The sequence below is a fragment of the Liolophura sinensis genome, chromosome 7 (genome assembly GCF_032854445.1).
Source record: "Liolophura sinensis isolate JHLJ2023 chromosome 7, CUHK_Ljap_v2, whole genome shotgun sequence".
In the NCBI taxonomy this organism is placed as follows: Eukaryota; Metazoa; Mollusca; class Polyplacophora; order Chitonida; family Chitonidae; genus Liolophura; species Liolophura sinensis.
This window is the reverse complement of record NC_088301.1, coordinates 50,240,673-50,255,604: the sequence shown is the minus strand read 5'-3', so window position 1 is coordinate 50,255,604 and position 14,932 is coordinate 50,240,673. Positions and strand designations below refer to the sequence as shown.

Genomic DNA, 14,932 nt, shown 5'->3' with positions numbered 1-14,932 from the left:
TTGACTGCCATATTAAAATAAGTGAAACAGGCTTAAGTATAGATATGTACAAACATCTGGTTCTCTGAGAAGAGCAGCAAATCTTCTAACTTGTGAAACAGCAGTGGCCCCTACCTACTTGAAATGAATAACAATGTCACATGTGATCTATGCCGGTAGACTGATCAGGTACCATATGTTATTGAACCAGCGTAATCATTGCCGACACTGATATTCACATAGATTGAGGGCACTGCTGTATTATCGGTTGTGAGAATTATAGAGGCCAGGGCAAGCCGATATAATAATGTGTTATTAAAACGTGAATCTTTTTGAAGTATTGCATCTTTGGGTGATAATGGAACTATCTTTATATTGAGTGCAAGATTACTCAGCCAGTTGATAAAGTTGTCATGAACAAAATACTAATTGGTCAATCAAAAACATGGTGCGGATTTCAAATCTCCTTCCGACAGGCATACTCATATGCGGCTTGAAATGAGGGGATCAGCAAAATTTTAGTCCATCTAGGTTGAATCTGTGTGCTATTTTAATATTCATTGTAACCTTCATCAGTGTTACGTTGAATGTCGGAATTTTAAGATATACATTGAGTCTGTCTTTATGGACTACCTACCTGTATGTGACTAGAAATTTTAGCGAATATTTGACTCGATTGTAGAACGCGATCCGAAAGGTCTGTTGGATAATAGCCCTTTTTCCGTTCATGTACATGGGCGAGGCAACTCAGATATGAAGAGAGTTACGCCCCCTGAACATAGAGCTCACAATGGCTGATAAAGATGCAGACGTGTCGACGGCGACGCACACAAATCCACTGACTAGAAAGCTGAACAAGATTTTAGAAACAAGATTAGAAAATGACAAGGTGTTGTATTGCTACGATTAAATTAGCCGTTTGTTGGTTTTGACATATGAAAGTTTCTGAGTGAAGAATGTCAGTTATCCATTATGTTGTGTTGTTGTTGTTGTGTGGAGAATGCACCTGTTAAAATCGGGCCTTTGGCAAGACTGTGTTAATGATGATCCAAATTAAGAAACTTGTGTACTTGTCAGTATAGAGTGTCCTACCGATACACTCAAAATCAGTATCAGCGTGTCTGGAATTTAAAATCTCCTCTAAACTACAGTATTTCGGCATTTCTAGGGTTGCTAAATGTTTTGTCCAGCTGGATGGACTCTACTGTTTTGAAGTTCTGACATTCACCGTAACACTAAGTCCATCAACGCATCCCAAAACGCCTCAAAAAACATGGTGCAGATTTCAATCTCCCATCTTCTTCCCACTTATGGCAATCTTACTCGCCTCCTCAGCTCATTTATATGTAATATTATGGCAGAATCTCAAATACTGTCCTCTTAATTTTCTATCTTTACCTGTTAAACTAATTGCGTTGTGGCCACATTGACGCCATCGACAGCTATTTTGAATTGTCATGGGACCTATTCTTCTGGGTTTGAAATGCAAAATGAGTTTTGGTATTTTAATCCTAAAGAAAACTGTTATAGTTTGATTGCCGTTTTTAACCTTCAGCCTTCTTAATTCAATCCAAAAAGGCATAAAAAAGAAGTTGTATCTTTAGTGCAGGTAAATTTGGGTGCCATGACCGCAGACCTTATTGAGATCGGCTCCAAGTTGGAGTGCCCTGATGTGCCTCAATTTGTTTGAAAGTCAGCAATGGACTCATTGTTACAATGATTAATTTTGAAATAGCACACTCCATCCAGATGAACTAAGTGGAGTCCTATTCAATGAATATCACAATTTTTAAAATTATACTATTAATATTACATTATGGAGTCCGTCTAAGTGTGCAATCAAATCATAACTGATGCATTCATGTATTGGCAAATAGCTTCCACTGTGTGACATTCGTGTTAGAAGAAAGTTCTTATCTTGTTTGCAATGTACACATATTATTTCCATTAAGCTGGAACTTGTTAACAAGCAAAATAGGCTTCTTTACATGAGTACATTTTTATAATCCAGGAACTTCTTGAGGCATTGAAGGCGTTATCAACATCCTTTGGTGAAAATAGTTTACGTACAAGGCGGAATCTTCGGGGAAATATTGAAAGACGCAGTTTGGCCATCAATGAGGATTTTGTTCAGGCATTTCAAGCTGTTAAAGAGGTATATTGTTTGTCACAAGTGCTAGATTGACAGTGCAGAACAGTGAAGTGTATCACACTACCTAGAGACTTGCTTCATTAATTTTTAAATAATTTATTTTGGGCTTATTTAAAAATACATGTTTCTTCAGTTCTATTCTAACTGAATTCTCATTAAACAGACATGTTACCATCTAATTATTGCACTATAAATGGTTGAGATCACTTGGTGATATTTGTCATATGGACTGGACTAATTGTATATGTAAGAAGTTGAAGGATAAGAATTGTTGTGATTATTTGAATCGTACAAGTCAAAAACAATGCAAACTAGATGATTTGTATTTGATTTCATTAGGTTGACCCAGTCAACCATGAAATTGGCCAGTTGATTTCATGAATTGTTAATTATTTTTATGAATTTTCAACTTCAATTTTTCACATTATTTGGCACCATGTTTGTCCTGGCTTTCATTCTCTCATGACCAGTCATGACTTTCTCTTGTTTTTTGAAGTTGCAGTGCATAACAAATAGACATTCAGTACACTTTACGTAGAGATATCCATTAAGTGAGAAGTTACATTTGATTGAAATGAAAGGAGCTTAAGTAAATACTACAGGTTGAATTCAATGAGTTGATAGTACAAATGATTGACAAATAACATGGCTTGATGCACATTATTTATTTTGTAGGAGCTTGATAATGTCTATGCAGATGTCAAAGACATGAATGAATGCTGTCTTGATATGACTAATAGGTTAAAGGTGAGAAAATGTTTGAAAGAAATCCTGTGCACTGAATAAGCGTGTCAAATATTCATAACTTATAATGTTCGTGTAAATCTTATTATATAGTTGAGTATGCAAAATAGACATGTTTTCACTTTTCACAATCTACCAGTAGTCAGTACATATAATGAACATTGTTCTGTATAGGATAAAACATGAACAGTGGTGATGGATGAATAGCATGATATATATGATAATTCAGGGTTACAAAATATTGAAGATTTTCTGATTACAAATACACAGTGGTGTTTGTTAATTCTGTAACCTTATCATTTCAAGGCATTTACTGTCTGGTAGGATGATCATTTGTGTGTTTAAAAAAAAAATGGATGGCATTAGTTCCTAATTTCACGGTTGTCCATACCAACAGATATAAAAAGAGAACCCATTTCTGATGATTAAAATTGTTTATAAATAAATGACTTTTTTGTTAATAAGGTATACAATACCACAATACATTGTATATACATATTAACACCAAGTTCAGCAGAAGTTAATTTCATTTTCTCACCACAGGCAGCTAAGGAACAGACTCATGATCTCATTAACCAAACAACATCACTACAGGCTGAGAGGTATAAGATTTTTGATCTTGAGCACTCTTTACATTGGGTTTCATAGGGGTTAAATTCAGTATTATTGTAAATCCTTTTAGAGATTCAAAATTTCTGCCAGTTTCTCCTTTTAGAGATTCAAAATTTCTGCCAGTTTCTCTTGGAGCTGGAGTAGCTCTTTAAGGCTAAAAACCATGCCAATGTAATCTTATGATAGATTTATTATTGATTTCATCTGAGTTCTTAAAAATTAACAATTATTAGCTCGATGATATGTAAAACATTTATATCCGTTGTTAAATAGGTCTTTATAGTTTAGTTAAAAAATAAAGAAAGAATCAGGTTTGACCCATAAGAATAGAGGTAGGAGAGGTAACATAATATGTTTTTTTTTTGTGTGTGCTCTTTGAGTTTATTAGTTCATAAATATAGTATATCACACTTTGCAGCCAGAAACTTCAGATGAAAGCCCAAGTAGCAGATGCCTTTCTAGGCAAGTTTCAGCTAACACCAGCAGAAATAAAAGTTTTACGAGGTGTGAGGGGAACATCTCTTCATGAAGTGAGTGAAATATGTGTACCAGTGCATAATAATAGCAATTTTTAGTGTATTTTTTTGATTTTTAAATAAAATATTTTTGAGTTTATTTTTGAAATAATGTCAGATAGTAAACAAATAATTACAGGTTCTAATATAATGTCCTTTTGGATAAAATGATCCAGATCTTGCCTGTTTAGTTATGTTGGTTCTTGTTTTGTTTTATTACGATTCAAGGACTTTTTCAAGGCTCTGTCAAGGGTCAAGCAAATTCACACAGACTGCAAAGTATTGCTGAGGACAAACCAACAGACAGCTGGGTAAGGATACATGATGTGATTGACTTTGCAAAAGGTTTAATTGTGTTAAATTGTGCTCATATGTTTTAGTCAATTTCTCTGAGGGTGTGATCAATTGAGTTAAATTACCATTCAGTTGTTTTTGTTGTACTGTAATTTTTCAACTTTTTTGCATGTGTGCAAGGTGCTTACTCAAGCTTATATACCAGTACTGTCGTTGCCTGCGAGTGTTGTATTTTGCGTATTGCGCAGTTTGTATGACACCTGACGTGATAAGCGGTATATAACTCTGTATTTGTTATGCACAAGCGTAGTTATACACCTCTTATTATTCCTTGTTCACGTCACACCTTCGAGACTTGAATTACGTGTAATGGCGAAGGAAATAGTTGTAGTAGTAGGAGTAGGAGAGAGAGAGAGAGAGATTAAATTATTGGCGACAAGCACACAACAAGGCTAGTACTTTTCCTTTTATGCAGAACAGACATGGCCCTTTGCTGATTCATAGGCTCTGGAAATTTGCGTATTACCCTACAGCATACAAAACAGAGAATCAGCATATTTAAGTGATTCTTAATGTCACATATCTAAAAATTTGTATTCTATCATATCTCTATGAAGAGCTCACAGTAATCTGTATAAAAAGCAAATTTACCCAATATACATGACCTAATTATGTGCATGAAATGAATGAGGGCTCGTGACTTCAGGCCATATCGGCAATATTTCAGCCATGTTGTGGCGATATGTGCTAAAATATATCACAGGAAAGTGTTTCTGACATGTGTAAATTATCACCTAGAACAGTCTCGTTCTAATTGGGGCAATAATTTTGACGTTGCTGGAAAATGTCACTGAGCTTGTAACATTTTATTGACATCAAGAGTAATTAATTGGAGACTAATTTTTCCGGAAAAGTCCAAATATTCATGTCTTAGTCTGGTTTGATAGGTGAACATTTTAAAAAAGTTCTGTAATTTCTACCCAATACCATTGTTTTACAAGAAAATAAGATGAATGTCTAAGGATTTGATAAATTTGTAGTCTTGATTCTGTTTGGTGTGTATATCACATGTTCTTTGAGGGTCATATTAATGGGTTGGTGGCTGTACTTATGGTATTCTGTCCAGACTGAGTTTTGTCTCCAAAAACTAATTATAAATGTACACAAATTGCATGGAAAATTGCTCTTTCATATGCAAAAAGGTTGAGGAATTAGGGTAATTCATTCCATGGAATAAATGTCAGATTTAGGTTTACATAGATGAATGTCTGTCATATCTGTGTTGTATTTGGATATTCACAGATTGGAGATTATGGAATCTATGGCTTTACACCAAGAGGCTGCCTATGAGCGTCTTTACAGATGGGCCCAGAGTAAGGCTTTCTGATGTTTAACACAATAAGACAAGGCTTTGAATGACATCTGGCTTAGTTCAGAACAGTTTAATCTGCATGAAATTGGAATAGGTATTCAGAACTGAAAAGCATTTATGAACTGTCTTAAACGAAGAAATTTGCTGTTTGGAGTCATTGCTAAAATTTGAATGGTTTATCAAATTATTTATGTCCTAAGTTACATGTACCATTGTAATAATATTTAAAACAACATTTTATTATGCGTTTTGTGTTTGTATCATAAGTGAAGGACTCACAACCATACGGCTGAGTTTTTTATGTTTACTTGATATTTAAATATGCTATTGTGTTGCAGATGAATGTCGTACTCTAACTGGGGATTCCCCAGATATTTCCCCGTTGTTGAGCCAGGCAATGGAGGCTATTAAGGACAGGCCAGTTCTCTTTAAGTAAGACATTGGTAATTAGTATGGCATATAAAGGTCCTAAAGTATCCTTTTTGGTGTTGAACTTACATTTTTCTAGTATTTATTTATTTATTTATTTATTTGATTGGTGTTTTACGCCGTACTCAAGAATATTTCACTTATACGACGGCGGCCAGCGTTATGGTGGGAGGAAACCGGACAAAGCCCGGAGGGGGGGAGGGGAGAACCCACGACCATCCACGGGTTACTGGCAGACCTTCCCACTTATGGCCGGAGAGGAAGCCAGCATGAGCTGGACTTGAACTCACAGTGACCGCATTGGTGAGAGACTCCTGGGTCATTACGCTGTGCTAGCGCGCTAACCAACTGCGCCACGGAGGCCCCATTTTTTTCTAGTAAGATATAATCTTACATCAGACAAACCTCAAAATGCCGTTCCCAGATCAATTTAGATCTCACGATCAGGCAAAATGGTTCACCTATCAATGGAAAAAAATGTTAGGCCATTTATTGTGCATGAAACAGTATTCCTTAGTATTAAATGTTGGTATGGATTTTGTTTAGTGTACATCCCGGTATAAACTTTCAGGTACACACTTGATGAATTTGGCACTGCGAGAAGGACAGCAGTCGTTAGAGGGCTGATTGATGCACTCTCAAGGGGTGGTAAGACAATTATAATGTACCCAGTAACTAGCAATTTCTATCTATGATAGGAGTGTTTTATGCTAAGATTTAGGCAACACCAAACAAGTATTTATTTTTTTTCTTTTACTAGAGAACCTAAAACCCCAAAAATGGAATGAAAGTAAAATTGAAAATCAATTTTGTATTTTCCCTGATTTTAATTTGTTGTTGTCATTTTAATGTTTTTTAGTGCTTGGTAAGATAATTGTAATCTACCCAGTCCCTAGCAAACTGAAACTAAATCTGTATGGTAAAAACGTTTTATGCTAAGGTTTAGGCAACAGCCAGTGAATATTATTTTTTGTTTTACTAGATAGCTGACACTAAAAAATCCAAAAATACAATGAAAATAAAACCGAAATTCCACTTTTTGCATTTTGCCAAATCTTAATATTGTTTTTTTATTGTCCTGTGTTTGAAGGCTTCAGATCTTCAGTAAGTGAAACACATCTTTTGTGGTATGTGAAGAGATGATAAAACAATCAAAATGTAGTAAACCTGTCCATGAATGTGTTTGTAATTACTGTTCACATGCCACTTTCTCAGGGCTTTCTTAATCAGTTTTTAACTATAATCGTAGTGTGCCAAAGTCATCTTTCAGTTTTATAAGCTATTCAGTATTCATTTCCCCCCAAAAACATGACTTCCACAGTTTGGGAAAGAGTCGGCTGTCAGTATTATCTGGCACATAGTTAATGAGACCCTTGATGTTGACCTGTGATGTCATGTGGTCAGTCAACTGTACTAGTCTTGGTGTGTTTGCAGGTCCTGGTGGAACCCCTCGTCCCATAGAGCTCCACTCCCATGACCCGCTTCGCTACGTGGGGGATATCATGGCATGGCTTCATCAAGCAGCCGCCTCAGAAAAGGAACTCTTACAGTCACTTTTAAAAAAATGTTCAGGTAATTCTATCCTTTCAATTTTGTTGATGAAAAAATTCACATTTCGGTTATTCGAAAAAAACTTTAGTTAGAAAAGAGTTTATGGATCCATGATATAAAATAGCATAAATGTATAAGTGCAATAGTTTGAAATGCCTGATAGAAGGTTGTCTTCCAAGGACATAAAATCTTTACAGAAAGGCACATATTCTTGCTTTGTGGCAGGTAAAAAAAGAGCAGGTGCAGCATTGTAAATGTTATTATGCATAGTTAATGAAAACTAATAATTTCAGTTGTTATTCAGAAATGGAATATGGAGTGTTGTTTGTTCAGATACAAGAATTGTGAAAAGGCAGCGTGTATATTTTTTCATTGTTTTGACAGACAGCGAGGATCAATTTCAAGACATCCTGGGTCATGTCACAGAGGGCGTTTGTCGCCCATTCAAGGCAGGTTCATGCAATGCTTTCCGAGAAATGTTTTGCTCTTTTTTGAATGATGTCAGATTGGTTTCCGTTGTATATCTTTATCTTGGCCCTTATTTGAAATAGAGGTCTTAAAATTTATCTGTGTTAATATATTGGAAGAAAGATGTACTAAGAATGAAAGTAATACAGGGCCAATTCCACAAGCCATTTCTGACTTAAGTGAAAACTTAAAAACGCTTCACACTGCATAGTATTTAGATCTTGTAAGGTGAAATTTTAGCACATTAGTCTTAAAACGGCATTTATGAGGTGGTGAAAATTTAATTTCAATGGCCCAGTCTTTTGAAATGTTTTACATGATAATGTTTTTGTTTGTAAATTGCAGGTGCGTGTAGAACAGGTAGTAGTGTCAGAGCAAGATCCTGTCACTTTGTTCAAGTTGACTAACCTGTTGAAATTTTACCAGTATACAATGGGGTAAGTTAACATTTCATATAGTGCCTATGGAAGATTAGCATGATCTACAGTGGCCTTATTGGATTAATGCTCCTAAAACAACAGGCTGACAAGGTGTTGTTCTCTTACAATGATGACGTTACAGGGGAACTCGTAACATTCCTTCCTGCCTGTATCAAGACGGTCCAAAGCGGTGTAATAATTGATCTCTTCAAAACAATTGGTGTATGTGTGCTCATAAACCGTATATGAAGTACACACACATTGCAACATCACAGAAGAAAAAATGCATTCTACAGTCATTTGGACCGTCTGTGTAGCTTAGCCTCGAGTCTCCCATTGGCGTAAGGTTAAAGTTTATCCAGTCTATTTAAACAGTTTAAAGTTTGTAAATTTGCAGTGTTATAAGTTCTAATTTTTGTATTAGTCCCATCTGTCAATGTGTTCCAGGCAAATCCTGTCCAAAGATGCAGCCCTGCTGGCAGTGGTGGAAGAAATGAATGTGCTGAGTCGCAAAATGTTTTTTAATAGTTTATCCTGCCATGCAAATAAACTTCTAGACAAGGTTAGTGATAGTTAGTGAGATGGGTATCAGAAGTGCTTACAGGAAAGTTATATGATGATAAGTTTTGTTTCATTCAGTGAGCTTAAAAACATATTTAGAAGATGATACTTGCCGTTGAACATTTTTGAATTTTTTAGTCCCTGACAAATTTCATAAAATTGTGGTGCTGTTTTAGTTAGCCTTTCCAAAATCTGTTACATTGCTTACTTATATATCATCCCCTGTATACTCTAGTCACTCTACCACCTGGCCTGTTATATTTAGCACAGTGAGCAAGGCCCCTTCCTCATTACATTGTGTGTAGAAAGCTTTGTGGTAAATTTCCTCTTCTGCTAGCTTGACTTCAGGTTTTAGTCAGATGTTCGACTAGTGTTTAATGAGATACTCCTATTAACTTTTACAGCTGTCATGCTTTTGGAATTTTATAACACACATAATGAATCACTGTCCAAACAAGTTTGTGAAACTGAGATAATCATGACAGCAACAGTAAGGAAAACAGTAAAATGAATTATAGGGGGCCTCCGTGGCTCAGTTGGTTAGCGCACTAGCGCAGCATAATGACCCAGGAGACTCTCACCAATGCGGTCGCTGTGAGTTCAAGTCCAGCTCATACTGGCTTCCTCTCCGGCCATAAGTGGGAAGGTCTCTCAGCAACCTGCGGATGGTCGTGGGTTTCCCCCGGGCTCTGCCAGGTTTTCACCCACCATAATGCTGGCCACCATCGTATAAGTGAAATATTCTTGAGTATGGCGTAAAACACCTATCAAATAAATAAATAAAATAAAATTAATTATAAATTGATGAATTGGACAGATTATAAATGAACATTTTTCAGGTTGAGTTACCTCCCCCTGATCTTGCTCCGACATTGTCCCTTACACAAACCTTGGATCTGCTGAAAGATGTCCTAGCATCCCATAATTCTTCTGTTGTACCTGTTGATGACAAGAAACAGGACTTCAAACAGGTAGGTTCTAGTAAACATTCACAGTCTAACAGCTACAGATCCAGTTTTTTTTATTAACATTAAAGCCATGTTCTTCCTAATAAAATATATTTATCTTAGTGTTTATTTAAGTTTGACCTTTTGGAGCCCGTACGATGCACGTAGACTTACTGAGCATTAGCTTGCTCAACATAGGTTTCCTCCAGTGGAACTGTTTAATCAATAAAATTGTTTCACTACTAGAAGCAAAAGTTGAGCCCGAGTATTCATGTTTTCTGACATCACTTCCTGCCAAATTACCAGTTTGGTAGTGGTGGCAGTGATGTAAAGCAATGGTAGAGTACAAGATTTAAGCATGCTGTAATTTTTTGCCTTAGATCTTGACCTGTGTGGTGGATCCCTTGATACAGATGTGCAGTGTGTCAGCCAGTCGCCTCAACGCTATAGACATGGCTGCGTATATGGTGAACTGCATTTACCAGATTCAGACAACTCTAGCCCTGTATGAGTTCACAGATGAGAGGATAGAGATGCTGCAAGGACAGGTAAGCAAAACTTCTGTTTCTTGGGGACTTTTGATCTGCAACAGCTGTTTGGAAGGATGACATTACGTTTATTATTCTTGGTGTTGGGGACGGTGATCTTGTTAGTGGGAGCATTTTTGAAATGTGCATGCATCGCTTCTGGTGACCACACAGCTGTCATTGTTTTTGTGTTGTATTCACTAGTGGTTACTCTCCCAAGACAATCGGTGTGAGTTGAAGTCCTGTTCATGCTGGCTTCCTCTGCAAGTTGGAAAGTCTGTGCCCAGTTTCCTTTCACAATAATGCTGGTCTTCATCATGCAATTCTTCTTGAGTATAGCGTGTAACACCAACATATTCTTTAAACCAGAATAGTTCACATAATTGACAGTGGTCATGTTTGTAGGTTGAATAGATTGGAGAGAGCCTGGAGGAAATGAATGCTCTTGTCCAAGCCCCTGACTAACTCCTGACACAAATTCAAACCAAGGGAAGACCAAGGGAAGAGCTGGCTTGTTTTCTTCTAGTCTTTAAAAGACAATGCTGGCATATATGAATGTTTTTTGAATTTGAGATAAAGCCAACCAGGCAGGTAAACATGGGATTTTCATGATAAGTTACTGTTGTTTCTTCTCAGATTGATGCTCATGTAGACACCCTGGTCAGTGAACAGGCTTCGTTTGTCTTAACACGTGTTGGCCTGGTACACCTGTACGGCATTGTGCAGCAACATCAACCAAAACAGGTGAGATGGTCAGAGAGTTGGCACATACTGGTTTGTAACCTGATCATTTTGTTGTGAAGCAACTTTTATGGGTATGATGTCACTCAGGGGAGTCGGTCTGTCAAATTTAAAATTAATCCGTATATACATGTACAAGACTATTTTGTGTCTTGCCTGAAAGCAGTTAAAATAATTCTCTGAATCTATTCTGTCCAAAAGCACTGGATGTTGCAAAGTCGAAAATGTTAAAATTGTAGCAGCAATTATTGTTAAATCCATAAGCTGTCATTGTATAAGCTATGTAAGTGGCCCTAGCATTCTGTTAAAAAGTGACTTAATGCTGCTAATTTTATGTAACTGTGTCGTCATAATGTAAATGCTGCATACTAGTATTACATATGTGGAATGATACAGTAACATGACCTCTTTGACTTATGTTTTGAAATGAAGCAGTGTAAATACAATTTTCATAACATCTCAGTAGATAGTCCTGCTATTGTAGTAATTCTGTTACAAACTATTCAGGTATTATCAAACATTATCATATATTTGTTCTGCAATTTGAAATATTGTACTTTTGATATTTTAAGGGTCCCCTATCATCATTACCAGACCTGGACTCATTGACTGTCAAATCTTCCATGGTATGTTCGGTGAATCGCTTGTATATTACAGTTGTTGTTTTGCAAAACACTTTTCTGGATGTAAGAGTCCAGTTGATTCAAATGATCATTCATTTGTAACATATCTGATACTTTTTTTTCTGTAATAATAACTTAAAGCGTAGGAGCTACACACTAATGACTCTCCTTCTTAAAAGGTAAACCGTATGTTTGTTTGTAGTAAAATGTTGATCTGTGCAAAGTTGTAAATGTTCTGTTAAATCTGCCTTTCAATTTATACTTCTAGACACGATTTGACAGTTACCTCGCCTCACCAGACAGCCTGACATTGCCCCAGTGCACACTGGTCTTAAGTGGAAAAGTGAGGTAGGTTAAGAAGAAAAAAAGTGTATCACTAAATTTGGTAACTGTTGGTGTTGGGTATGTTTAATGTGGTAGCAGTATGTTGGAAGTGTCTCAGAGCAGTAGAATTTCTAATGCTTCTGGATTATTTTGTAATTTTGGTTAATGCAGTTTTTGTGCAGGGTAAAGAAAATTATGTAGTGTTCTAATCACAAACCTCCTCTCCATGATCAGTGAAGTTACATGTTCAAAACCAGGTGTCACTGGCTTGGTCATGGCCATATATAAGGTCCAGTATTTCCTTCCTGCTTGTGATCAGTTTTCAGATACCCTTCATGTAATGCAAATCTCACTTCTCAATTTGAATGTTACAGAGTTACAGGAGGCTTTCTGGATACATTCAAATCTCATTTTGAAAGTGTGATTTTTATTTGACATTAACTTTATGTCTCTTGTTTCCTACATCCCAAAATCTCTCTTTCAATAATAGAAATAGTCTGAAGTATGCAGCAGTTGTGCTGTGATGTTATTTATAGAAACCATGCAAAACAGAATTCAGATAGCTCTCCCCAGTGAAAATTTACTTGTATAAAGATCATAACAGATTTGCATGATTATGTTCTGTACTTCATTGCTAAAGTAATATTGTTTAAAACATCTCTTTGTGTTTACAGGGAGGCTGTGAAGAAGCAAGCTGTGGACTTGATCTGTTCTGCGTATCGACAGATGTATGAGGCCATCACCATACCTGCTAATGAGTATAGAGAGCCAGGCAGTATTGTTCCCAGAACTCCTGACCAGGTCGTTAAATTACTCTCCTGAACATGATAGACATTTTATATCCAGCTGCAAGCCTTCAAGTTTAGATTTTCCAGGTTTAACTTACAACATTCGTTAGACTATGCTCTCATGGGCAGGTTTATCCATAGGTACTGTCCTAATGACCATGGCTGAGGAGAAAGGAGTATACATCAGTTTGGAAAGAAGTCGATGTTTTAGTGGCTGATGAAAAAAAATAAGATGGTTAGGGAATATAATATTTATTCATAACTTGTCATACATAAACAAAATTGATGTATAAAGTTCCCCAAATAAAGGGTATTTTGCATAGAAAAATCAGTTCTTTTGTGTTTATTACTCAGGATACTTTGCCATCTGGGATTCAAGGGAAGACAACAGTGCAATACTTCTATGGTCAAAACTGGTCAGAAATACATTCTACAGGTCAACCAGTTTCATAAAACCTGGCATGCACTTTATATAACACCATACCACTTTTAAATAAAGATCTACCTGGACATGCCAGAAAACAACAAAACAGGTGTCCAAGGTTTTATGAATCTGGTCCCATAATATCAGACTTCTAAAAATTGATTAAGGCAAGAGAAAGGTCAGGCCAGTCACCTACAAGAGCCAGTTAACTAATACATGGTGAGGGTAATTCTAGAGTCTGATGTAAAAATTATCAGTAATCCTTTCTTTACAGCTTTAATCAGATTGTAACTCGTGACGTTTGTCTAATCTAATGTCATTGGAAATTTTAAAATATAATGCACAACACAACTGACAAGACAGGTTTTTTATAGATAAATATTAATAAATTTCAGATAAATTCTGAACTTGTCGTTTATAGCAAATGCTGCATGAGTGAGATGGTTTGTCTTGTTGCATACATGTATATTACAGTCCGAGATTGGTCCGACCACAAACCGATGTCAGAGCGCACTCCACTTAAAAACCTGATGTAGTTGCTGTGGCAGTTTGTCTCTGCCTTTGAGACAAAAAACCATCAAAATGCATCTGCACAACTTTTAGTTTGCAGACACTTATGTCCCATGCCGTTTGGTGTGTTGATTTATCGCAAGCACAACCTGACATTCCTTGGCAATGCCCAAATGACACAATGTGCTGACAGCCTCAACATATTTGACAAGGGCTGGTAACTGCATCAGGTTTTTAAATGGAGAGCTCTGGGATGTTGGTTTGGGGCTGAACAAAATTTTGCCGAACCTATCATCTTAGCAATTTGCTACGTACATGAATAGCAAGATTTTGGGTCTTACCCCTTTGATGTTCACATATCATATTTAACTTACATATATCACATATCATATAAACATATCCAGTACCATTTGCACACTATCCAAAATATACAGAAAAGTGGAAAATAATGGTTGTCAAATAAAGTGCCTATCTGACTTAATACAGCATTGATATGTGGTATTTAATGCTATATTTCAGAAAATGATATAAATATACATGTATATATTACCGTTTGTGCCTAGAGTTCCGGTACAAGGTCCAGAACCCTGGTTTCATTATAGTAAAAGGTGAGTAATAACATGATTTTTTCCCACATTATGTTGTTGCAAACTCATTCACATATGGGTTGTCTATCAAAGAACAACTTAAGACAGTATTAAATAATGTGTTGACTTACAAACCAGTTAAATCATAGAAATCTTGAAAAATGTTCAAGAGCTGGATTTTTATTATATGTGATGTTTTTAATGATTTAGCCCATTCCATACAACTTATCTTTTCAGTGACCACAGAAAATACCGAGCTCTACCCGGATGTATGTACAGCTGCACATAATGCTAAGATAAGCTGAAGTCAATTACGCCCTTACACACAGGATACTAATAAATACATTGTATAATTTCATTCAATC

The 14,932-nt window shown here is 36.3% G+C and overlaps 1 protein-coding gene across 1 annotated transcript; it reads left to right on the top strand.

Annotated features, from left to right (window-relative positions):
- Positions 1 to 769: 769 nt before the first annotated feature.
- Positions 770 to 13,955, top strand: LOC135470046 (conserved oligomeric Golgi complex subunit 6-like). Its single transcript, XM_064748757.1, has 19 exons — positions 770 to 868; positions 1,991 to 2,134; positions 2,807 to 2,878; positions 3,419 to 3,477; positions 3,906 to 4,017; positions 4,231 to 4,313; positions 5,599 to 5,669; positions 6,007 to 6,100; positions 6,669 to 6,745; positions 7,532 to 7,669; positions 8,033 to 8,097; positions 8,462 to 8,553; positions 8,983 to 9,097; positions 9,936 to 10,067; positions 10,424 to 10,591; positions 11,207 to 11,314; positions 11,884 to 11,937; positions 12,203 to 12,282; positions 12,933 to 13,955. The coding sequence occupies exons 1-19, from the start codon at positions 770 to 772 to the stop codon at positions 13,078 to 13,080; spliced, it is 1,911 nt and encodes a 636-aa protein (XP_064604827.1). The 3' UTR covers positions 13,081 to 13,955.
- Positions 13,956 to 14,932: the final 977 nt, after the last annotated feature.